General features: G+C 40.5%; 1 protein-coding gene across 1 annotated transcript in view; it reads right to left on the bottom strand.

The window, feature by feature from the left end:
* The window catches only part of JAZF1 (JAZF zinc finger 1), a 356,585-nt gene that overhangs the window by 146,102 nt on the left and 183,302 nt on the right, over positions 1–27,181 (bottom strand). Inside the window, exon 2 of the mRNA XM_030932576.1 lies at positions 21,751–21,823. Coding sequence (XP_030788436.1) covers positions 21,751–21,823 — 73 coding nt within the window. The remainder of the gene's footprint in view (positions 1–21,750; positions 21,824–27,181) is intronic.

Here is a 27,181-nt window from a genome sequence, read left to right on the forward strand (position 1 = left end):
AATTGTAGAAAATAAGACCTTGATGTCTTAGCCCTTCAGATAAATGTATGCCAAAGACCAGAAAGTGCTATTTTCAAAAACAGTAAATGAGTTAAGAGCATAATGTGCCTTTATTATTAAAAGCATTCTGGCTTTGAGTTTTCAAAAATATGCCTGCTGTCTAGCAAAGATTAACGCAATATAGAAACCAGCTTTTCATCATACTTATTTGGCCCAGGAGAATTGTACATCGCTAAATCTGGTTGGTGCTGAACACAACGATAAAATGGGCAATAAAAGAAAGTAGGGATGTTTGTATGGGCACAAGGAAGACAAGTCTAAGCAACTTCCCAGCTAATTTGCTCCAAATGAATTTATCCCAATAATAAAAATGAAAAAAAAGATCAATCACGTTTGTACCAATAACAGATAGTATTTTTCCTAGTAGTCTACGGTACCGAGATGGCCCCCACTGTCTGAGAGTAACATAGCACTCTTCCTCTGGGTGTCAGGATGTGATGCCATTTATCCTTTTCTGCTAACCTTAGTCTGGTCAAAAGGTAAACTTGGACAACTCACAGTTTGCCAAGGTGATACTGTGATTCCTGAGAGACACAACTATTGACGATTGCTAAGCTCTCTCAATTTGAAATGGAAGAGTGAGTTCAGCCAAGTCTGGCATCATCAAGAAGAGACGCACACAGACATCACCAAGAAGGCAGGGACAATTCCAAAAGCCAGATCCCATTTCTGGTCTTGGCGTGTTGAATGATATCTCATTAGGGGAGAGAGGACGTGGCAAGGACTGATTATATGCTGGCCCTACCAACTGTAAATTACTAAATTACACAGGGCCCACGTTGTCACCTAAATCTGCAGGGAAAGTTTGGTGATCACGGAAGATGGAAGCTGCTTGGAGAGCTTCTCTGCGAATCCTTCTGCTTGTTGAACATCACGTTTATGGCCTTAGCAACGGTGTAGAGTGAATTGATTGTCAAGGAAAATGCAGTAACTCATATCAAGCCAGGGAAAAAAGCTCCTGGGACAAGGCTGACATGAGTGCAATGACCAGAGACTAAATTACCACCTGCTTAGGGTGGAATGAAAAGACCAAACAATAAGCAAGGGGATTTATCTGCAACTGGAGACAATGACATAAATACAAGCTAGCACTTCAATTATTCAAGTCTGGTAATTCCACACAGTCTGCATGTCTGGTTAAAGAACTCTGTATAAATTCTGAGCTGCAGGTTTTTAGAGGCAATGTGTATGAGGCAAGACAAAGGAATTGGAGATTAGGAGACACAGGTCTTGCCTTGGCCATGCCTTGATTCCATGCAGTATGGCGAGAAATCATCTAGCATCTTTTTACCTTTGTATCTGAGCAATCAAGAATAGTGATAAAAACAGGGATGTACAATAGAAAGATCTCGGAGTTCAAACCTTGTCTGCCATTTATTAGCTGTGTAAACTTGGGCAAGTCATTGAATTTCTCTGATCCTTGTAAAAAAAAAATAGTGGTAAGAGCAATCTTTTAAAGTAGAATCATGGCTCACTTGAGCAAATGACTTTGTAATAAACCAGACACCTGGAAGTATCTGAGCAAGTTCTTTGTAAAATAGAAAGGGTTATATACATTTTGGTTTTCATTACTGCTTCTGCCATGATTTACCACACAGGGCAGTGTGATGACGTGTACAATATACAAAAGATCTTACAGAAAGCAAGGTATTAGTATGGAGAGGTTCTATGATATCCAAGAAAAAACAAAAACTTTGAAATCACATAAATTTGGGTAAGAACCCACTTCTAAAAGTTTGACTACTTAGAACTGTGATGACACCTTACTCAGGCATTCTTAACCTGAGGTCTGTGGACCCAAAGGGGTCATGGGGAGAATTTAAGAGATCTGTGAACCTGAACAACAACAACAAAAAACACCAAAAAACTTACATCATTACTTTCAACTAGTCTGTAACTGAAATGTACCATTTCTTTCAATTATAAGTATATGCAATGAGTCACAGTATTTTCACAGTATCTACGTATGACTTTGTACCTGTTAGAAGTCAGATATTTTGATATCACAGTATGATTGTAGCAGGTATCTCAAAATATTGTTTATACTCATGACTAATTGAAATTATGGAAACTACTAACCCAGTGCCTAAGCTTCCTTATTTAAGGCTTTATTAAAGAAGCACACATTAGTGTATCACAAATTTGTAATTTTACTATTTTGACAACAGCATTTTAATGTAACTGGTTTTCTTTGGAATCTTACATATTTTAGTTTATGAATCTTAGTTTAACCAGTTTTAGTTAATTCCAAAACACTATTTTGGGAAGTAGTCCACAGGCTTCATGAATTTGCCAAAGGGCTCCCACAACCTCCCTGGGAATTCATTTCTTTAGGTGTCAAAGAGAGCTAAGAGCTATGATGCAGGGTCACCGTGAAGATTTCAGATGACACAGAGAAGTACACCGTCTAGTGCCCCGCACATAGTAGGCCTTCAAAAGCCAGTGTGCATTGAAACAATGAGACAAGGGAATTAATTTCTATTTTATGCCTTTCATTCCTCCTAATTTCAATACAATTCATTTTTGGTATTTCAAGGATTTAAGTCAATGAAGACTTAACTGTCTTCATTTGCTGTATGGCTTTGGGTGTTGTTTGTGATGATATGGTTACGCGGATGTCCTTTCCTTCTAAGTTCAAAGTGCTATTGCTGGACACAACCTCTGTACAGGCCAGACGGGAGAGCTCTGGAGATGAGTCCACGCTAGCTGAGGATGGGGGCGCCTTATAGGGGATATACCGCTGACTTAGCTGAACTGCTTTGAGCCAATGGGCAAGGTCTTGGCCACAGTGGAGGAAATGAGAACAAGTAATTTAGAAACTGGGAACACAGAGCTATTTTAAAGCTTGCCAGTGAGAGAGCCTTCAAAGACAGGACTAGTCTTTAGGCTCAGCATAATGAACCTCAATGTGAGAAAATTAAGTAATGTTTCAACTTGAGTCCCAAATCAACAGTCTCAGCAATATGAGAGTATTCTACGAATGGGAGTGCACTAGAGCTACAGAGGGAAGATTCATGGCCTTCTTAATTAACTCCGAGGTGCCGCACATAAGGGGAAAACGATGAATCAAGTAGATTACTGCCAGCAATCTGAATTTCCAAATGAAATAAGAGAGGTGTAGCGCCTCGAGTCATTTTGTAAATGTGTATGGTGGGTGGAAAGGAAATCTCCAAGGTCATCTCTTGTGTTTAATTTGCCACTTTATGATTTAATTTCATACCATGTGCAAAGTACTTGCTATACAATCAGGTGTGAAAAGATAGGAAATAGAAAGATTAGAAAGACATGATGGGAGGGCAATGCAATATACACACATGTAAAACTGTAAACTTGTTACTCATGCATTTATCCCAAATATATTTATTGAGCTACTACTACTACTGTGTAACAGTGTAATACCTACTGTGTAACAGTGTTCTAGAAGCTGAGGATATAGTAATGACCAAGATGGACAAAGTCTCTGCCCCCATGGAGCCCACATTCCTTAGGGAAAGACAGGTACTCAACGAGACAATTACATAAACTGTGATTTCAAGCAGCGATAAGCACTATGAAGAACAGAAGAGAAGAGTAAGGGCACAGAGAGGGATGAACAGGATACTGCTGTGCAGGTGACATCTGACCAGTGACTAAGAGAAGGGGAGGACGTGAACTGTGTAAAGCTCTGGTTGGAGGGAGAGCATCCCAGCAGAAGGGCCAACAAGGACAGGAGCCTTGGAGCAGACCTGAGCTGGGTGTGCTCAAGGGGCAGGAACAACAACTCTTTTGGGGGAAGGGGGATGGGGGTAAGAGGTGAGGCTGGAGAATTGAGGGGATGCCTGGTTGCAGAAGCCATGCTGGCCATGATAAGAAGTTTCACTTTTATTCCAAGTGTGACAGGAAGCCTTTGGCAGGCTATGACTTAGCTCCTGCTAAGATAAAAACACAAGCAAAGAAACATAGGTCTGTAGAATAAATAAGGATTAATCCAAATTGCAGGATTATCATTAGTGGTGAAAAACACAAACATACGCAAGCAAACCTGGAAACAACTGGGATATCCACCACTTAATAGTGAAATAAATCATTATATATCCATATTATAGTATTTTGTGTTGCTGTTAAAAAGAATGACTTAGATCTATCTCTATTGACCTGGAAGGATGTTACATGAAAAACAAAAGATAAGTGTGTGGGGGGAATGAGATATATACACATATACATATATGCATATATGTATGCAATAGATATATTTTATGCATATATATGTATATATGTGTGTGTATATATATACATACACACATGATGTTTCTTTTAGGCTCTCAACTTTATTTAAAAAATGTCACAACCAATCAGGGCTATATATATATATATGTACATATCTCCACACATGGGGAATGCCCGCCACAACGTTGACATTTATTAACTTGGGATGGGGCAGGGTGGGGTGTTACGGAGAGAGGAGAGAAGCTATTAGTCTTAAATATATTTGTACACAATTTTAAAATTTATATTACTCAACAGTCATAGCCAAATGTGTTAATGTTACGATTTTTAAAATTTTAGCTTTTTAGAGATGGTGGTCTCACTTTGTCACCCAGGCTGGAGAGTGTGTGTGTGTGTGTGTGTGTGTGTGTGTGTGTGTGTGTGTGTGTATTATTATTTTCCGAGACAGGGTCTCACTCTGTTACCCAGGCTAGAATGCAATTATAGCTCATTGCAATCTTGACCTTGTGGGCTCAGGTGATCCTCCTCCCTCAGCCTCCTGAGCAGTTGGGACTACAGGCTCATGCCACCATGCCCAGCTACTTTAAAAATTTTTTGTAGAGATGGTGTCTTGCTTTGTTGCCAAGGCCTGCCTTGAACTCCTGGGCTCAAGTGATCCTCCTGCCTTGGCTTCCCAAAGTGCCAGGATTATAGGTGTGAGCCACCATGCCTGGTAGGGGGTGTATGATTTTGAAAAAGGAACTTAAGCAAATATTTACACAATTTATTCTCAGTGATTGGGGAATCTTCGAAAAATAGATAGTGTTAAACGTCCATCTTGAAGAACATGATTATTACAGCCAGAAAGAATTAGAGACAAGAAGGAGGATGCTGCAAGTCAAGGGCAAAACAATGGAAGGTTTTCATTCATGGCACTAACAGACTGATGCTTTCCACAGATCTTGTGATGGCAGCTGGTGGACAGGGTTTCAGTGGAGAGAATGGAGGCAGAGAAAGCATTCATTTGCTGTATGGCTTTGGGTGTTGTGATCAGTGAACTCTTGGGACAATCCCAAACAGGAAGTTAGCGCTTCAAGTAAGGACAGGAGCAGGGGAAGCATTCAAGAGGAGATGAGGATGCAAAGGTTATACATTGGGTGCCTAATTGTTTGGAAACCGGGGTGAGGAAATGAGATGGCTGGAATATAATTAATTCCAAGCTTCCTAGACTAGTGAATGGGTGGGTGCCATTAAACATAATATGAATCAAAAAAAAAAGAGGAGGCATTCTGGAGAAGGATGTGAAATAACGGGCCTGGCACTAGATGAGCTGAGCCTGTACTGAACATTCCCAAACCCACAGGTAGTGGGGTGGTTAAAAAAGGGGGATGAACGAAGCATGGGACTAGGGTCTTCTCCACATAGGTTAACAGCCAAGGTCAAGGCATGGAACAAATATAAACAGAAAAGCAAAATGCTAGGGACAAAACTTAGGGAGAGGCCACCGCTTTTACGGCAAAGAAGTAGAAGAAGAACCAGGACAGAACAAACTAATGGGCACAAAGGAAGAAAGGATTTCAGCACTGAGAGCAACTGCCCACAAGGGGATGGGGACTTCCTTAAGGAACTTGAGTACAGTACGAAACACTTCAAACTGAACTGCAGTAAGTTTAGCAAGGTTTTGACTTGAGACTGTTACAGGTCATTCTTGAGGGTCCAGCCGAGGTTGGAAAGATTGCATTTGAAGTGGGACGAATCATCCCACTATATACTTTTATGTAGCAATTCTCCGTGGCCACTAAGTAGAGAGGCACATATTAAGTTTATCTGAGGCTGAGGACTGGAGATGATGAGTGGGCAAGGTCAAGGGGACAAGGGAATTAACCTAATTGATAAATTCAAAGTTGAATTTAGCAACTGGGTGAAGGCAAGTTGTGTTTGGCTGTTCTTGTGAAGCTATAAAGGAACACCTGAGACCGAGTAATTTATAAAGAAAAGAAAAGAGGTTTAACTGGCTCACAGTTCTGCAGGCTGTATAAGTATGGTGCCAATATCTGCTTGGCTTCTGGGGAGACCTTAGGGAGCTTTTTTTTTTTGAGATGGAGTCTCGCTCTGTCACCAGGCTGGAGTGCAGTGGCGTGATCTAGGCTCTCTGCAACCTCCACCTCCTGGGTTCAAGCCATTCTCTTGCCTCAGCCTCCTGAGTAGCTGGGACTGTAGGCATGTGCCACCATGCCTGGCTAAGTTTTTGGTATTTTTATTAGAGAAGGGGTTTCACTATACTAGCCAGGATGGTCACTATCTCCTGACCTTGTGATTCACCACCTGCCTCGGCCTCCCAAAGTGCTGGGATTACAGGCGTGAACCACTGCGCCCAGCCAGGGAGCTTTCATTCAAGGGTCGAGGCAAAGTGGGAGCAGGCGTGTCACATGTTAAAAGCAGGAGCAAGAAGAGGGGGAGGTGCCACATGCTTTTAAACAACCAGATCCTGTGAGAACTCATGATCTCAAGGACAGCACCAAGGGGATGGTGCTAAATCAGTCATAAGAATTCCACCCCCATGATCCAATCACCTCCTACCAGGCTTCACCTCCAATACTGGGGATTACTTCTCAACATGAGATTTGGAGTAGACATCTAAGCTATATCACTTGTCAAGGAAGGATGGGCTGAGACCTTAGAGGTCTCAAGGCAAATGTGGCACCCAGGAGAGGACACAGCAGGGGAAGCACTGGAGCCTCTGGTCAATAGGTCAACTTCACAGTTTGAGATAATGAAAGTACAGCAGATCTCGCTTATGACAAAGTCCAGGACATCGCTTTCTACATAAAAAAGAAAAAGGAAATCCAAGTATATTTCTAGAGAGTTTCCGTATCACTGAATTTCTACTGACCTGTAACAAGTTTAAAAATTTTGAAAAATTATAAAGCAGCTTTGAATTGCGCTCAAAGATGCATAAGAAGAAGATCGGTCATAAATACTGATGAGTGGACATAAAGATTTTTTAAAATGGTCTGATGTGATTTCAATTGTATAAGCAACCTGTTTAAAACACAGAGTGTCCTAAGAAGGAACTGTAGACTGCTGGAAGTGCAGTTCCTAACAAATGAATCACATCGCCCAACTGTGCCAAGACTCACCTCTCCTACCAAGTGTTTTGTGTGAGCAATGCAAACTAATTCTGTTGGAGCAAGCCGAAATGTCACGTAACGGTTGTCCTTCCAGCTTCCCAGTGTCCCTCAAGAATATATGGTCTTTCTGGAACACAATGAGCACACCAAATCAAGTTACAGATATTACAAGGAAAATCTGGCAGGCAGCCATCTCAGCTTTTCTTCAACTGATGTCCATAAAAATATAGGGTAAGAAAATGGTAGCACGATGCCTGGTGTTTGAGACCTAACAGCATGCAGCATGTTTATTATGGCATGTATGAGGCCACAAACTTCAGTCTGGGGCTGGGGCACACAGCAGAACCTTAGTTCTAGTAGACAAGGCAGGAAAATAGGAAGGCATGCCTTGTACTGTAATAAATATGACTGCTCTCAGAAGACCATAAACAGGTGGTTTCATGAAAAAATAAAAAAGTCACCGCTTTTAGATTTAAAAAACATCAAATGCTTCAGGCTTGTTTGTATTAAAAAAATAGAAGGCCAGTACACACTCAGCTAATTATAGCATTTTTTATGAGGCTATGGCTGACTAAAATCTGGCAAAAATGAGTCCAACTGAAATAGCAAGAGTGAGAGTTTGGGAGGATTAGGTGAGGTTTTGGAGTGGGAAGAAATGTGGGAAAGAGGAAGAAAGCTTTCATTAAGCAGCTCACATTCTGGTAGAAGGAGGGAAAAAAAACATCCAGACTGATTTTATTTTCATTCAAAACAATCTCTTATTCCATACATTTTTACTTTAAATCCCTGAACATGTTTATAACGGCTACTCTGAAGTCATTGTCTCTTAAATTCAACATCTGGGCTATCTCAGGAAAGATCTCTATTGACTGCTTTGTTTTGTCTAAGGGAAGATTTTCCTACTTCCTTCATGTCTAGTAATTTTTAATTATATATTAGACATTGTGATATCTGTTCCATTCCTATGAAGATACTGAGTTTTGTTCTAGCAGGCAGTTCAATTTCACGCTGACCATGTTGAACTTGCATAGGTCGAGACTTTATTAGAACACATCTCTTAAAAGCCCAAAACGTTTCCCAAGACCCTTTAACTTGTCAGGACTCCAAATTCTGTCTCCTCTGACAGTCTTTTTTTTTTTTTTTTTTTTTTTTTTTTTTTTTGAGGCGGAGTCTCGCTCTGTCGCCCGGACTGGAGTGCAGTGGCCAGATCTCAGCTCACTGCAAGCTCCGCCTCCCGAGTTTACGCCATTCTCCTGCCTCAGCCTCCCGAGTAGCTGGGACTACAGGCGCCCGCCACTTCGCCCGGCTAGTTTTTGTATTTTTAGTAGAGACGGGGTTTCACCGTGTTAGCCAGGATGGTCTCGATCTCCTGACCTCGTGATCCGCCCGTCTCGGCCTCCCAAAGTGCTGGGATTACAGGCTTGAGCCACCGCGCCCGGCCTCCTCTGACAGTCTTACATGGGTTTGGTTTTAGGAATCGTTGGGGTGCTTTTAGAGCAAGTCATACCTTAGAGCAAAGTCCTTATTCCTAATTTGAAGTCTTTCTGGTATCTCAGTTGAATGAGCAGATGTCCACAAATTGTTTCTATACTGGCTGGGCTGGAGTGCAACATGGTTTCTCTATTCTAGTCTCACCCTTGTGGCAGCCACTCTTTGATAAGACTCACGGTCTTACCCTGAACAAGAGCAACCCACCCTCAGCCATGGACTCATGGAGGATCCTCATACAGATTTTTGGAAAGTCTTCACAGATCCCTCATCTTCACTTGCACCCGCCTTCCCTCCACACACATACACACACAGGCAGATTTCAGCAGCTTTAGTTGTGCCAACTCTGACTTCTGCCTCCTCAGTTCAGTGAAGCTGCTGTCCTCTGCCTGGACTCTAGCTTACTCCACTGCAGTAAGAACATTGTCCTCAGACAGTGAGGGCCAGGTAGGTGACCATGGGGCTCGCCTCCTAAGCTTCCTTTCTCTCAGGGATCATGGTCTTGCACTACTTATTATCTACAGCCTGAAACCATTATGTTGTACATTTGTCCAGTTGTTTATGGTGAGAGAAATCATGATGGCAATTTAACATATTTTTATGCTCCATGCCATATTAATGTTGAATAAAAGTTGCAATAACATTCCACATAGCTCTCTCAATGCAAGTAGCAGTAGTGGCTCCTGGTTTCACATAAAAGTGTCCCTAGGGTTCTTAGATCATTCATTCTTATTCTTTCATAAAAAAATTCATATATTCATTGAATAAATACTTATTGAGAGTCTTGTATATGGCAGACAGTGTTCCGGGGACAGAGACAAGATCTGAACCGAAACAAGTCTGACTTCTGCTCCTATACTCTTAACCACTACATTGTTCTACTTCTCAAAGAGAGGAGAAATACATTGGAAACGTGGGAAAAAAAGTGATAGCTCCTGAGCAAAAAAAGCAGAAGCTATATTTTTAATAGAAGCCAGCTTGGTGTCTGAGCAGGCTATGAGAAGTAGTTGGGAATACCACTAAAAGAGGCACAAGAGGATAATTTGATTGAGTTATACCATTAGGGCAAAATTTTGTCCTTGTTCTTCCAAGATGATGATGAGTAAAAAGAGTATTCTGCCTTTTGAATCAGAAAAAGAATAAAAAGCCATTCTGAATAAAAGGCTTCAGGGTTCCTTGGGGAAGTTGAGGAAGTAAGTGGAAGTGATATTACTCTAGTGATATTACTATTACCCCAAACTATATACAGAACACTATTCCCATCAGATGCTTCAAGAAAAAGTGCTCTGGAATCAGGTGCATTTGAGAATTATATTACTCCTCTTGGAGACTTAAAATGCCTATCAGCATAGCAGAGGATCTGATAAATCTTAGGGTAAAGAAAACCGTTTAACTCAAAATCTCCCAAACACAAAGACCACAGTACCCTACTGTAAGCAAGTGCGTGAGGTTGTGAGGGTGTGTGTGTGTGTGTGTGTGTGTGTGTGTGTGTGTGTGTGTGTCTGGGGGGAGAAAGGCTGGGGAGAGACAGAGAGAGAGACAGTGTGAGAGTACATGTGAAACCGGTGAATATCCCTTGGAATTATTGTTCTATGAAACAGATTTTAGAATTTGCTATCTAATACCAACAGCAAATACTAGGCTAAATAAAAACCATTTTTAGAGGTCAAGCCTACCACTACTGCACCAAGTAGTGCAGGAAGTTCTACAAAGAGAACGAGGGTAGATCTGTAACTAACTTGTAAGAACATAGTATATTTTTGTTAGGAAAATGAAAAAAAACGAGTATAAAAAGGAGCCAATTTGTGCCTAGGCATGACAATTCTTTACATCTTATACTAAATGCTATATACGTATTTTTAAGTTAAAGTTAATTTGGAAACTCCAATTTATGTTATTTTAATGAAAGCATATTTTGCAGAAAATACAGTATAATTGACAGCTGTGGCCATGTACATTATCATGTCTTATTTTCTTTCTCTTTTTTTTTTTTTTTTTTTTTTTTTAGAAACAGAGTCGTTCTTGTTCTATCACCCAGGCTGGTATGCAGTGGCGCCATCATAGCTCACTGCAGCCTTGAACTCCTGGGCTCAAGCAATCCTCTCACCTCAGCCTCCCAAACAGTTGAGATTACAGGTGTGAGCCACTGTGCCTAGGATCATATCTTTAAGTTTTGTCAGTTATCCATTTCTGGGGAGCGACAAGTTATTACCAAGCTACCTGAACTACTCTGACAATAATCTGAAGGAAACACCCAGGGACAGCCCCATGCTTCTTGGTAACCTTTTTATGGAGACTCACCTGCCTTTGCCCTGCAGCTCCCCTATCCCCTGCCTCATTGGTGAGTCACGACGGAGGATGATTTCCTGGGTGCTATGCCCTTTCTTTCCTATTGATTGGAGATGCTAAGGTGTCCTTATCCATTATAGCTGAGGCCTGTTATGCTAGGATTTCCCTTGCACAGTCAGCCTAATTCAGTGGTAGCTATCTATCATATAGGAATTACTGGTTACCTCTCTCATAGCGTTTCCAGCTTCTTCAGTCTCCTACTGTTTCATCTTATCGGGTTGCTAACCTCTAATTATCTAGGACACGGCAAATATTCTGATATTATTTTTATGTCTGTTCCCTCTGCCCAGGTGTCCTACCCTATTTTTCCAATATTAGATACTCTTTCAAATTCTCCTCTTACTTTTCTATCCTCTAATACTTAACTTCCAACTCGGATATCCCAACAGGTCAAGCTACACAGTGGTTAGAGTCTAGAGCCTAACTGTGCAGGTTTGAACCCAATGCCTCACTGTGTACTATCATTCGCCTTTTTCATTCTCATTTTTTCACAGGTGTACTGTGGGGTTTTCCAGAGGTTGTACGACATATAGCATTGCAGCAGATTGGATGCAAAATCCAAAATCCAGCTGATGTCCATTAAGTCATTAAAAAGCCCACTTTTAAGAAAATCAAAGGTTTTTTTTCCTATCTGTAAATATCTATTATGTTCAACATATTATGTTCAAGAGTGTAGAGTAATTTTAAATAGGTATATAAAGGCAACAACTTTTACTTAACTGTTCTCTTCTTTCTTTCATAATCCAAAAAGCTAGCTCCATTTTAAGGAACCTAGCCCTCTGTTGATTGATTAGTCAGTGTTATTGCCAAGGAAAGTTTCATCTCAATTTTGAGACAGCCACATGTCTATCAAGGTTGTTTAAACATATATCTGATCAGAAAAATCGTCATTCTTTTCCAGTCTTCACTGTTCAGAAAAATTAGAGCTTATTTCCCCTGAGAGGAAATAAAAATCTCTTATTTGTATAAATTTCATTTTTTTAAAAAGCATTATCTTGTGTCATATTTAGCCTACTGCTGTCAAGCTGATTTTCTTTCACACGACTTAACCCGTATTACTATCATCTTGAATGCATACTGGCTTCATCTGAATTTTGATACTGCATGCTTCCTTTCTCTTATCAAAGGTCACCAAGACTCCTTTTGGTCATCTTTTCACCATGGCCAGGTTAGTAGTTGTCTGTTGCTTGGCACTCTCTTTCGTTCACTACTTTCCTACAGATACATATCCAAAGCACCTATTGTGTGGTAAGTTTATGCTCTGGCATAAACTTATGCTCTGGCATATGGCACTAGAAATCCGGTATGAGTGGAGGTGATAGTAACTTGGGCAATCTTCCACTCAATCTTTCTCTTCATTTAAAAATAACTGGTAAACTTACTGATCCACTATACATGTCTACTTCTCTCCCAGCTAGAATTTGATCCATCAAATTCCCTATTTTCTCAGGTTTGTAATTACAATGAGGTGCCCAGTTCAAGACCCATCTTCTCCAGATCTAACTTCTAATTTACAGTAAATACAGAAGACAGAGGAACCCATCAATTGACATCTAGAGGAAACAACCAAGAGAAAATCCAGAAGGTAGAAACATTCTGTGGGACAACTAGCCTATCTCTTCAACTAGTTATTGTCAATAAAAGGGACTGTGCCAGATCAAAAAAAAACTTGAGGGAGAAAATATCCACGTGCAATGTGATTCTCTGAATTGGGATGCTAGACTAGACTGACCAGTTATAAAGAAGGTGTTTAGACCACCTGGAGAAATCTGAATATTAGATTAGAAATCTGTGTATTAGATAAGATTTAAATTTAATGAAACGGAAAAGTAGAGATGAGTGACTAAAAAGAGTAGATTATGAAGTAGTATGTACAGCTCTTGATTAAAAATTAAATATTTATGTATTTTTATAAAATGATCTGAAAAATATGAGTTAAAGTTTTAGTAGCAGTGATACCTGGGTGGTGGGAATGTGATGTTTTAATTTGTTTTTACATTTTTGTCTGACTATATTTTCTAATTTTCGATAATGCCTATAGGCGGCTGTAACAATAAAATGTTATTTTAAAAATTACTCACTTTCTCTGAGATGGCTTATCCAAGAAATTTCACACCCACTGATCATGGCCTGACTCTAGAATTCCAGCACATCCTACTGACAGTTTATGCCAAACCACTGCACTTGATTCAAGTTCTCTGGTGGTTTCTGTATGTGGCCCCATCCCTATTCTTTGACTTCTTTTGTAGTCCCAAACCATGCTTGGTAGAATATTTATTACTTTAGTGAGTATAACTCCCATATAGAGGAGGTTCCAAGATGGCCAAATAGGAACAGCTCCAGACTGCGGCTCCTAGCGTGAGCGACGTAGAAGATGGGTGATTTCTGCATTTCCAACTGAGGTGCCGGGTTCATTGCACTGGGGCTTGTCAGACAGTGGGTGCAGCCCATGGAGCAGAGTAGGGCATCGTGTCACCCGGGAAGTGCAAGGGGTCGGGGAATTCCCTTTCCTAGCAAAGGGAAGCCATGACAGACGGTACCTGGAAAATTGGGACACTCCCAGCCTAATACTGCACTTTTCCAATGGCCTTAGCAAACAGCACACCAGGAGATTATATCCCGCGCCTGGCTCGGAGGGTCCCACGCCCACGGAGCCTGGTTCACTGCTAGCACAGCAGTCTGAGATTGAATTACAAGGTGGCAGCGAGGCTGGGGGAGGAGCGTACGCCATTGCTGAGGCTTGAGTAGGTAAACAAAGTGGCCAGGAAGCTCAAACTGGGTGGAGCCCACCACAGCTCAAGGAGGCCTGCCTGCCACTGTAGATTCCACCTCTGGGGGCAGGGCATAGCTGAACAAAAGGCAGCAGAAACTTCTGCAGACTTAAATGTCCCTGTCTGACAGCTCTGAAGAGAGTAGTGGTTCTCCCAGCATGGAGTTTGAGATCGAGAACAGAGAGACTGCCTCCTCAAGTGGGTCCCTGACCCCCGAGTAGCCTAACTGGGAGACACCCCCGTGTAGGGGCCAACTGAAACCTCATACAGCCGGGTGCCCCTCTGAGATGAAGCTTCCAGAGGAAGGATCAGGCACCAACATCTGCCGTCCTGCAATATTTGCTGTTCCGCAGCCTCTGCTGGTGATACCCAGGCAAACAGGGTCTGGAGTGGACCTCCAGCAAACTCCAACAGACCTGCAGCTGAGGGTCCTGACTGTCAGAAGGAAAACTAACAAACAGAAAGGACATCCACACCAAAACCCCATCTGTATGTCACCATCATCAAAGACCTAAAGTAGATAAAACCACAAAGATGGGGAGAAACCACAGCAGAAAAGCAGAAAATTCTAAAAATCAGAGCTCCTCTTCTTCTCCAAAGGAATGCAGCTCCTCGTCAGCCATGGAACAAAGCTGGATGGAGAATGACTTTGACGAGTTGAGAGAAGAAGGCTTCAGAAGATCGGTAATAACAAACTTCTCTGAGCTAAAGGAGGATGTTTGAACCCATCGCAAAGAAGCTAAAAACCTTAAAAAAAGATTAGATGAATGGCAAACTAGAATAAACAGTGTAGAGAAGTCCTTAAATGACCTGATGGAGCTGAAAACCATGGCACAAGAACTACATGATGCATGCACAAGCTTCAGTAGCCAATCCGATCAACTGGAAGAAAGAGTATCAGTGATTGGAGGTCAAATGAAAGAAATGAAGCAAGAGAAGTTTAGAGAAAAAAGAGTAAAAAGAAACGAACAAAGCCTACAAGAAATATGGGATTATGTGAAAAGACCAAATCTAGGTCTGATTGTTGTAGCTAAAAGCGACAGGGAGAATGGAACCAAGTTGGAAAACACTCTTCAGGATATCATCCAGAAGAAGTTCCCCAACTTAACGAGGCAGGCCAACATTCAAATTCTGGAAATACAGAGAATGCCACAAAGATACTCACTGAGAAGAGCAACTCCAAGACACATAATTGTCAGATTCACCAAAGTTGAAATGAAGGAAAAAATGTTAAGGGCAGACAGAGAGGAAGGTTGGGTCACCCACAAAGTTAAGTCCATCAGACTAACAGCAGATCTCTCGGCAGAAACTCTACAAGCCAGAATAGAGTGGGGGCCAATATTCAACCTTTTTAAAGAAAAGAATTTTCAACCCAGAATTTCATGTCCAGTCAAACTAAGCTTCATAAGTGATGGAGAAATAAAATCCTTTACAGACAAGCAAATGATTAGAGATTTTGTCACCACCAGGCCTGCCTTACAAGAGCTCCTGAAGGAAGCACTAAACATGGAAAAGAACAACCGGTACCAGCCACTGCAAAAACATGCCAAAATGTAAAGACCATCGAGGCTAGGAAGAAACTGCATCAACTAACAAGCAAAATAACCAGCTAACATCATAATGACAGGATCAAATTCACACATAACAATATTAACCTTAAATGTAAATAGGCTAAATGCTCCAATTAAAAGACACAAACTGGCAAATTGGAAAAAGAGTGAAGACCCATCAGTGTGCTGTATTCAGGAGACCCATCTCACGTGCAGACACACACATAGGCTCAAAATAAAGGGATGGAGGAAGATCTACCAAGCAAATGGAAAACAAAAAAAGCAAGAGTTGCAATCCTAGTCTCTGATAAAATACACGTTAAACCAACATAGATCAAAAGAGACAAAGAAGACTATTACATAATGGTAAAGGGATCAATTCAACAAGAAGAGCTAACTATCCTAAATATATATACATCCAATAAGAGCACCCAGATTCATAAAGCAAGTCCTTAGAGACCTAAAAAGAGACTTAGACTCCCACACAATAATAATGGGAGACTTTAACGCCCCCCTGTCAACATCGGACAGATCAACAAGACAGAAAGTTAACAAGGATATCCAGGAATGGAACTCAGCTCTGCACCAAGCGGACCTAATAGACATCTGCAGAACTCTCGACCCCAAATCAACAGAATATACACTTTTCACAGCACCACATCACACTTATTGCAAAACTGACCACATAGTTGAAAGTAAAGTACTTCTCAGCAAATGTAAAAGAACAGAAATTATAACCAACTGTCTCTCAGACCACAGTGCAATCAAACTAGAACTCAGGATTAAGAAACTCAGTCAAGGCCGGGCACGGTGGCTCATGCCTGTAATCCCAGCACTTTGGGAGGCCAAGGCGGGTGGATCACCTGAGGTCGGGAGTTCAAGACCAGCCTGACCAACATGGAGAAACTCCGTCTCTACTAAAAATACAAAATTAGCCAGGCATGGTGGCGCATGCCTGTAATCCCAGCTACTCGGGAGGCTGAGGCAGGAGAATCACTTGAACCCAGGAGGCGGAGGTTGCGGTGAGCCGAGATCGTGCCATTGCACTCCAGCCTAGGCAAAAAGAGCGAAACTCTGTTTCAAAAAAAAAAAAAAAACTCAATCAAAACTGCTCAAATAGATGGAAACTGAACAACCTGCTCCTGAATGACTACTGGGTACATAACGAAATGAAGGCAGAAATAAAGATATTCTTTGAAACCAATGAGAACAAAGACACAACATAGCACAATCTCTGGGACACATTTAAAGGAGTATGTAGAGGGAAATTTATAGCACTAAATGCCCACAAGAGAAAGCAGGAAAGATCTAAAATTGACACCCTAACATCACAATTAAAAGAACTAGAGAAGCAAGAGCAAACACATTCAAAAGCTAGCAGAAGGCAAGAAATAACTAAGATCACAGCAGAACTGAAGGAGATAGAGGCACAAAAAACCCTTCAAAAAAATCAATGAATCCAGGAGCTGGTTTTTAGAAAAGATCAACAAAATTGATAGACCGCTAGCAAGACTAATAAAGAAGAAGAGAAGAATCAAATAGACGCAATAAAAAATGATAAAGTGGATATCACCACCGATCTCACAGAAATACAAACTACCATCAGAGAATACTATAAACACCTCTAGGCAAATAAACCAGAAAACCTAGAAGAAATGGATAAATTTCTGCACACATACACCCTCCCAAGACTAAACCAGCAAGTTGAATCCCTGAATAGACAAATAACAGGCTCTGAAATTGAGACAGTAATTAATAGACTACCAACCAAAATGTCCAGGACCAGACAGATTCACAGCCGAATTCTACCAGAGTATAAAGAGGAGCTGGTACCATTCCTTCTGAAACTATTCCAATCAACAGAAAAAGAGGGAATCCTCCCTAATTCATTTGTGAGGACAGCATCATCCTGATACCAAAGCCTGGCAGAGACACACACAAAAAAGAGAATTTTAGACCAATATCCCTGATGAACATGAATGCAAAAATTCTCAATTCTCAGTAAAATACTGGCAAACCGAATCCAGCAGCAAATCAAAAAGCTCATCCACCATGATCAAGTGGGCTTCCTCCCTAGGATGCAAGGCTGGTTCAACATACACAAATCAATAAACGTAATCCAGCACATAAACAGAACCAAAGACAAAAACCACATGATTATCTCAATAGATGCAGAAAAGGCCTTTGACAAAATTCAACAGCCCTTCATGCTAAAAACTTTCAATAAACTAGGTATTGATGGGATGTATCTCAAAATAATAAGAGCTATTTATGACAAACCCACAGCCAATATCATACTGAATGGGCAGAAACTGGAAGCATTCCTGTTGAAAACTGGCACAAGACAGGAATGCCCTCTCTCACCACTCCTATTCAACATAGTATTGGAAGTTCTGGCCAGGGCAATCAGACAAGAGAAATAAATAAAGTGTATTCAATTAGGAAAAGAGGAAGTCAAATTGTCCCTGTTTCAGATGACATCATTGTATATTTAGAAAATCCCATCATCTTAAGGAGATTAAGCCCAAAATCTCCTTAAGCTGATAAGCAACTTCAGCAAAGTCTCAGGATACAAAATCACTGTGCAAAAATCACAAGCATTCCTTTACTCCAATAACAGACAAACAGAGAGCCAAATCATGAGTGAACTCCCATTTACAATAGCTTCAAAGAGAATAAAATACCCAGGAATCCATCTTACAACGGATGTGAAGGACCTCTTCAAGGAGAACTACAAACTACTGCTCAATGAAATAAAAGAGGATACAAACAAATGGAAGACCATTCCATGCTCATGGATAGGAAGAATCAATATTGTGAAAATGGTCATACTGTCCAAGGTAATTTATAGATTCAATGCCATCCCCGTCAAGCTACCAATGACTTTCTTCACAGAATTGGAAAAAAACTACTTTAAAGTTCATACGGAACCAAAAAAGAGCCCGCGTTGCCAAGACAATCATAAGCCAAAAGAACAAAGCTGGAGGCATCATGCTACCTGACTTCAAACTATATTAAAAGGCTACAGTACCAAAACAGCATGGTACTGGTACCAAAACAGAGATATAGACCAATGGAACAGAATAGAGCCCTCAGAAATAATACCACACATCTACAACCATCTGATCTTTGACAAACCTGACAAAAACAAGAAATGGGGAAAGGATTCCCCATTTAATAAATGGTGCTGGGAAAACTGGCTAGCCATATATAGAGAACTGAAACTGGACCCCTTCCTTACACCTCATATGAAAATTAATTCAAGATGGATTAGAGACTTAAATGTTAGACCTAAAACCATAAAAACCCTAGAAGAAAACCTAGGCAATACCATTCAGGACATAGGCATGGGCAAAGACTTCATGACTAAAACACCAAAAGTAATGGCAACAAAAGCCAAAATTGACAAATGGGATCTAATTAAACTAAAGAGCTTGCAAAGCAAAAGAAACTACCATCAGAGTGAACAGGCAACCTATAGAATGGGAGAAAAGTTCTACAATCTACCCATTTGACAAAGGGCTAATATCCAGAATCTACAAAGAACTTAAACAAATTTACAAGAAAAAAAAAATCAAACAACCCCATCAAAAAGTGAGCAAAGGAGGCTGGGCATGGTGGCTCACACCTGTAATCTCAGCACTTTGGGAGGTCAAGGAGGGCGGATCACGAGGTCAGGAGATCGAGACCATCCTGGTTAACACGGTGAAACCCTATCTCTACTAAAAATACAAAAAAATTAGCTGAGCGCAGGGGCGGGTGCCTGTAGTCCCAGCTACTCGGGAGGTTGAGGCAGGAGAATGGCGTGAACCTGGGAGGCAGAGGTTGCAGTGAGACGTGATCGCGCCACTGCACTCGAGCCTGGGCAACAGAGCGAGACTCCGTCTCAGACAAACACACAGACAAAAGTGGGCAAAGGATATGAACAGACACTTCTCAAAAGAAGACATTTATGCAGCCAACAGACACATGAAAAAATGCTCATCATCACTGGCCATCAGAGAAATGCAAATCAAAACCACAATGAGGTACCATCTCACACCAGTTAGAATGGCCATCATTAAAAAGTCAGGAAACAACAGGTGCTGGAGAGGATGTGGAGAAACAGGAACACTTCTACACTGTTGGTGGGACTGTAAACTAGTTCAACCATTGTGGAAGACAGTGTGGCGATTCCTCAAGGATCTAGAACTAGAAATATCATTTGACCCAGCCATCCCCTTACTGGGTATAAACCCAGAGGATTATAAATCATGCAGCTATAAAGAAAAGTGCACACGTATGTTTATTGCGGCACTATTCACAATAGTAAAGACTTGGAACCAACCCAAATGTCCATCAATGACAGACTGGATTAAGAAAATGTGGCACATATACACCATGGAATACTATGCAGCCATAAAAAGGGTGAGTTCATGTCCTTTGCAGGGACATGGATGAAGCTGGAAACCATCATTCTGAGCAAACTATCACAAGGACAGAAAACCAAACACTGCATGTTCTCACTCAGAGGTGGGAATTGAACAATGAGAACACTTGGACACAGGGCGGGGAACATCACACACTGGGGCCTGTCATGGGGTGAGGGGAGAGGGGAGGGATAGCATTAGGAGATATACCTAATGTAAATGACGAGTTAATGGGATGCAGCACACCAACATGGCACATGTAGACATATGTAACAAACCTGCACGTTGTGCACATGTACCCTAGAACTTAAAGTATAATAAAAAATGAAAAACAAAATAAAATAAAAACTCCTATATAATTAGTAGCTACCTGCTGTCCAACATGGCTGACAATATAAACACAAATAATGAAGGTGAAAATTTCATAGATTCTTATTAGAATATGGCTTAGTATTACACAAATTTGTATACATATAGGTGACCTATTTTACCCAAAGTGACAGTCACAGTATTACAAGTCCTATTCAGTACCATAATTAATCTATAGGCCTGTTCATCATATTCCCCAATATTAGGAGGCTAATATTATTGGCTATATTAATTCATATAACCTTAATATATAATTAAAAAATTTCAAAACCCTTGCTAATTACAGAAAACAATACTGACTCTGTAAGAAACCCAGAAAACTGTATGTCTTTATTTTCATTTGATGTAATTTTGAAGGTGTTCTATTTAACACATGTCAAATATTATGGGTAATGAAAAACTGCAGATATTCCATCTCACTTCTCGGGAAGGCTGATAAGCAAGAAATCCAAGGGAGGTATGCAAATAGATATTTCTGTCCATAAATCCTTTTAAAAACATGTTTCATAGAAGAACCTGAAACTGAACAACAGGTATCTCTAATTCACAGCACTATCTGGGCAAGAATCAAATAAGTTTTCTAAAAAGGCACTCAAATGAAACAGCACAGATAATTCATTCCCAGCTTTCCACTTCAGACCCCAAACCTCAGCTCTGGTACCAAGAGACTAAAAACACTCCTCACCTACTATAAAAAGACGTATCAATAGAAATTCATTCCCTGAATTATGAGCAGAGAGTTTCTCATTCTCATTAAAAATGAGTTTTGCTTTTACTTTGTCTTTTTTGCTTTGGGACTGTATGTTTTCTTAACCTAAGTTGATTTCAGTTTCTCTCCAAATATTACTGTCTCCTTAATTATTTGAGTTGGCTGAAACACTAAGTCCTCTTTTAGACCTGATATATCAAGTTTGAAATGGTGCTCTAAAGTTGGGCTCACACGTTCAGTTTAAGTAAAAACTATGTTACTCCACAGATGGGGTCAGTTGTTGAGAATGTTTTTACTAAAAGATGAGCTGCTACTAAATAACTTTCTGACACTAAATTATTTCAATTTATTATATTCTGATATTACAACAATGTTTTGAATTCATAAAGTACTTCTTCACCTCAGGATTTAAAAGGTTCACTCGAACATAAATCCATTAATCTCCCAAACCGTCCTATGAAATCAAAAGAGCATATTCTAACTATGCATATAAAATACTTCCAAAATGAGCTTATAAATCAGTCATGTTTGCAGCATATGCACAGAGCATTACAATTTGACTTCTCCCTAACAAAGAAACAAGAGCATTCCATACACAGGTTGCTTTTAAATAGTTTCATGCAAATATTTTAAGACTGAAAACATTTTTCTACTCTGTTAAAAAAGACGTGTTTAAAAAGTCAATAAGCGGCAGATATGAGGTTGTTATAAATTCTGAAAATGGCTTACCTATTAATGTAACTCAGGGCAACGTAGGTTGGCTGCTGTAATTCTTGTTTTTCTAAAACCCGTGGATCTGTATCTGTAATAAAAACACAATTATGATTTTTTTAGATTTTTGCATCAGAATATATGAGGCTACCTAACACAAAGTAACAGAGGCTAAGCAGAGAAAAAGATTAATTTAGTACACCACTTTTTAAAGCAAACTCAGTCGGCAAAGCACAATCATTTGTTCATTCATTCATAAATAACAAGATATTGCATTACTTTTCAAGGGAATTTCAAACATCAACAGTGATAAAATGTCCATCTGTCACAGAAACTCTTGCACAATCCCCCTCATAAATATTGGTTTTCACTGCTTACAGTTACAATGTTGGCATGGTTTTTGGTGGTTAATCGGCCTAAGAAAGAAAGTCTCTGTTAATTATGCTCACTTCAATGCTGGAACAAATTAGTTTCCATTGGAAAGCTCCATCAATTTGAAAATCTACTGAGTATTGTTCTTGTTCACGAAACACTTTTCTGCATTTGGATTCATATTCTGGAAGGCAGTTCTTCTCTTTTTAAAATGTATGAGTTTATTATAACTTTTCTAGACTCTCAATCAGAAATTCTCACACTGGTTCAGAGTCAACAAACACTATATTCACCAGAGGACTTTTCCCCTCAAAGAGACAGAATTCAACACCATAGCAACGCTTTATAATGGTGCTTCTCCAGCACAGCACCAAAAAGGTACTTTTCACAACCAGAAATACATTCTCAAACTTCTCACATAGAGAAATGACTGTATAAATATATGCATAAACAATGTTTATGTAATAAGGACATAGGAAGAAAACGAGCACACAATTTTGTTTTCTTAGAAAAAGGTTCATAGACTTCACATAGATTTCTTTTCATTATAACCTCACTTAAAACTGTCTCATTATTAGAAACCTTCCAGCTGCACTTGGCAGTAACCCCTCCTTTGATGTAATGACAGATGTTGTTTCTAGCACCTTTGCACAGGAAGTGTTTACTGCACATGGTAGATGTAAGCTATGTCCACCAACTCCAAAGTGCATGAACAGGTGATGGGGGGAGGGAAGGAGATACAGTGGCAGAGAACACGGGTGGCAACAATGACAGCATAAAAATCAATTTACAATGCTCTTAACTCCCAGACTAAAACTGGACAGTAGTACCGGTTTTATTCATGGTGTTAAAGTTAAGAATCTCATGTTCACTTTATTATTTTTTCTATGCCAAGAATTTCAGGGAGACACTATTCAGAAATCCTACTTCCTGGGTCTTTGCCATTGCAGGTCCTTGAAAGCCAAATTCTGAAACAAGAGACAAAGATTCTCTGAATGGCTCCATCGAGTCGGGTCTGAAGGTTTTGGCAGTGCAAATGAGAACAGATCAGTAGCTCTGCGCTTCCTCCCTCCAAAATGAGTACATACGCAACTGAGGCTACTCCTCCATCTCTGGCCTAGTGATAAAAGGAGTGGTTCTCTAAATACAAGAAAACCACTCTTTAAGGGGAAACGCAGTTTTCAAACGCAACTCTTATTCACACTCATTTAAATTTGCTGTAATCCCAACATATATCCATGCTTCTGAGAGGAAGATCCTCGCTGGAGGAGTCAGTAGAACAATGTTCAACAGGGAAAGGTGTTTTGTCCAAAGAAATGGCACATTGGTATGCTGGGTGGGCCATGTGTGCAAATGGTGACTGACATGCCAATCCTACAAGGTCTTTCTAGGTGCTTAACGAGGTAAGAAACAAGAAATTAGAGATAAAAACCATGAAAATGAAAAGAAAGGAGGAAGATAAGAAAGAACAGGGCAATGTAGAAAAGTTCTCAAGTGCTCACAAAATAGTTTCACCTCAAGTTTAGCTACTGACGATCAAAGGGCTTTGCTTTTGAGACAGGGTCCTTAACCTGAATCGCTAAAAACCATCCTTCAAAGAAGTATCTGGTGCATGATTTAATAAGGTGTATTATTTTGAAAGAAAAGGGCACCATTCAGAGTCTAAAATTTGTGTATAAATGGGAAAAGGGGCCCATAAACATTTTTATAATCTTTTGCTTGTCTTTATTCCTATAACTGACATTCCCCAACCTAACAATATTCCCACAAACCATCTTCTAAAGCTTTCCTTTGTTCCCAAATTATATAATTTCTAAAATGTTCTAAATATTACCTCTCCAGACTACCTTGACTTTTATTTTTTTCCATGTATATGTGTACAAAGATACATTTATATTATCCTTTTCCTTCTTCAAGCTCTAGAATCTCGTTGGAAAACGGGAAGGAAGTATCTTATATAAAAGTCTACAACTTTGATGCTCAAATAAATGTTGTCAGCTCCTGCTGATCACACAAACTGCATCTTGTAATCTTGATTCACAAAAAAATCAAGAATGTTTAGCACTTTATTTGCAAAGCAAGGTTTTAAAGTTTTGTTTTCTTAATTTGCTTCATCATCTTCCATAACCTATTCTAGACTTAGGCTCACATATCCTTAAATTGTAAGTGGGAAACCGACTTCTGGAAGCTTTCAAACACCACCCTCTCCATCACAAAAAAATCTACCCCAGGTAGGATTCTACTTTCTCTAGAATGTACTCTGGTAACCAACAAGACAGCAGAACTTCTTGACAGACATCCGCCAGGTCCCCAAATCTCCTTTTCAAACTAAATGTTTCCTTGGGCAACCTTTAGAATATCCATTAAAGCGCTGAAATCTTAAAATGAAATTAGGCACTTGGTACCCACAAATCAGGAGAGGCCTGCACCAGTGCCACTGGAGGAGTAACATCAGCTGTTGGTCACAAATAAATGTCGGTTCTGTCACTTGCTTCCTGGCTGGCTGGTGTGTGGGGATTATGACTCACCATTTTACGGATTTAATTATGCTGTTGAGCACTTCACATTCAGTAAAAGTATAATAGCTGCCTTCACTATTTCTCCCTCCCTGACAGAAATGTAACTGTCTGATGCTAAAAACTCTCCACAGGATAGGAAGAGAGAGAAAAGAGAGTAGGTTTTCAGAGCAGGACAGATCCCCAGGTCCTGCACAATGACATACTCCTCATGAGGATTATATGAGGGCAGAAGGGATACAATCAGAACAAACTGGAAAGAGTAACACTATTCACTAAACATTACTAAATCCAACAGGAAGAACTTCCTTATAATATGCCACATTGTTCAGAATTTTTTTGAACATGATAAATTGCTACACGAAGGAATATAATATGAAATGAGATGGCCACCGCACACATTTATGGTGCCAATAAAAATCTGGAATTAGAACATTGGTTACAATTGCCCAGAGATATAATCCACCTCAGCAAATGGTCTATGGAATAAAAGTACTTGGTTTTTCATAACCACATGAGGCTCCTTAAGCTTGCAATTTGGCAAGAGAATAAGCATTTCTATAACATTGCTGTCAACAGCCACATAACAACATTCAACCTCTTTCATATCACTAAGAAGTGACAGGAAGATAAACTCAAACTTCAACTTTTTTTTAAGCAGGGCAGGGTGGGGCCAAACACAGCACCAACAGAGATGATGACACTGTTTTCTGCCCTAGACTACTCCTTGCACAGTCCCTTGCATACTCACAGATTTCAGGTAGACTGGAGGCTAAAATAATTCACATATTAAAATATATTTTAAAATACCCGAGTGATAAACACCTAGCTTATTTCAAAGTTTCTAAAACATAGCATTCTTGAAAGTAGATGGCAGTGTGTCTATCTTTATCTCGGGGGATGAGATTCTGAATGCACAGCTCTATAATAAGGACTTGGCTATGTAACACAAGTTTTCTGTAGCTCCTGTGGTCCTAGTAACTTATGGTTTTATAGACTCAATTACATTGCGAAGGGCTGGGGGTCACAATACTAGCTCCCATTGCTTCTCAAGTGGCAAGGAAACAGCAAGGCAGATGGCAGAAATAAGGAAAGGACAGCATTCAGACCCTTAGTAGGAACTGGAACTGCAATGTGACCAAGGAAAGGCGAACACCACAGACCACCTTGTTGTCTCCGTGAAGCCCATGTTGATCGGCTTTGTTGTCTCCAGCACTGGAACCAATGGCCATCAAGCATCAGGATTGCCACGGTTCTGAAGAATAGCCTTTTGCAGTGCTCTTGTCGAGTCTAAACGAAAACTCTATCAGGGTTATTTACCTGGTCAACTGAGGCTAATTAATGAGCTCTTGGGCTATGGCTATGCTTTAGCTAGTCTACATTTTATAACCTGGATTACTTATAATTTTAGAAAGTCAGAAGCCAGACGCACAACGTCTCAACAAAACTAAGGAGGCCTCTAAGTGCAATGTGCTATTCACAGGCTGGGAGGTAGCAGGGTGGGGAAGATGTGATATCATGCCGTTTGAGAACTTGTTCAAATTCGATATCCTCCAAATACCAGGTTCTTTTTAAACTGTGTACAGCAACAGTGGGAGGCCTGAGAGGATGTGGGTGGGAAGGGGTGGAGGATTTGCAGTGCTGGAAGACCCTGGGGAGGCGAATGCCCACCCAGCCAGATGAGTGATTTTGAAGATCTGGGCTGGATACACCACTTTTCTTGGGAATCAGCAACAACTAATGGGTGCTGTCTGTTCTTGGCCTTCCCCCAGCTATCCAACTTGTGAAGTCACAGAGTTGTAGACTTTGTTCAGCACAGCCTTCCACAACATTCCATGTGGAGTTTGCCGCATCCTCCTCCTCCTCATTCTGCACCACTGTATTCCTAGTGCTAGCACTGCACTTACGCCCCTGGAGGGATGTTATCCAGGCATCTCCTCTCCTCCTTCCACACTTTTCAAAGGTGAAAAACTTGTCTCAACTTCTTTCATTTCTCTAGCACTCAGCTCAGTGCCCTGCATGTAGGAGATGGCAAGTAATTGCTGAATGAATACACTGTTCCACTATTTTTATAATGAGAAAATTGAAGGCTTTTGCTTACAGGTAGCAGCTTCATCAAGGGCATGTTTCCTTCACTATCCAAAGCCCCACTAAAATAGAAATAAATGAATAAACAACCAATTAAGGATAGAAGAATGGCAGCAGAGGCATCAGGAAATAAGTTATTTCAACCAGTATTTTGGAAGATGGAAAATCCATACAGGAGTAGACAAAGACATAGAGCAGATAGAGTCTCAAGTACCCGCAGTGGGGGAGACCCAGAGCCAGGATCTAAAGCCCCTGCAGAAACCCTGAGGCCCCAGACTTAGAGGTGTCAGGTATGGCAAAAGGCAAGTGGGGGAAGGTTCAGGCCTGAAAATAGGGGGGTTGTTTAAAAGGTTGATTATCCAGGGACACTAAAGCAGGACACCAATTATAGTGGAGGGAGGAGAGGGAGAGCACAGGGCTGAAAATAGGGGAGTTAAAATGGAAATATGCCTACTCTACTGCTCCCAATAACA

This window comes from Rhinopithecus roxellana, chromosome 6 (assembly GCF_007565055.1).
Source record: "Rhinopithecus roxellana isolate Shanxi Qingling chromosome 6, ASM756505v1, whole genome shotgun sequence".
NCBI classification, from domain to species: Eukaryota; Metazoa; Chordata; class Mammalia; order Primates; family Cercopithecidae; genus Rhinopithecus; species Rhinopithecus roxellana.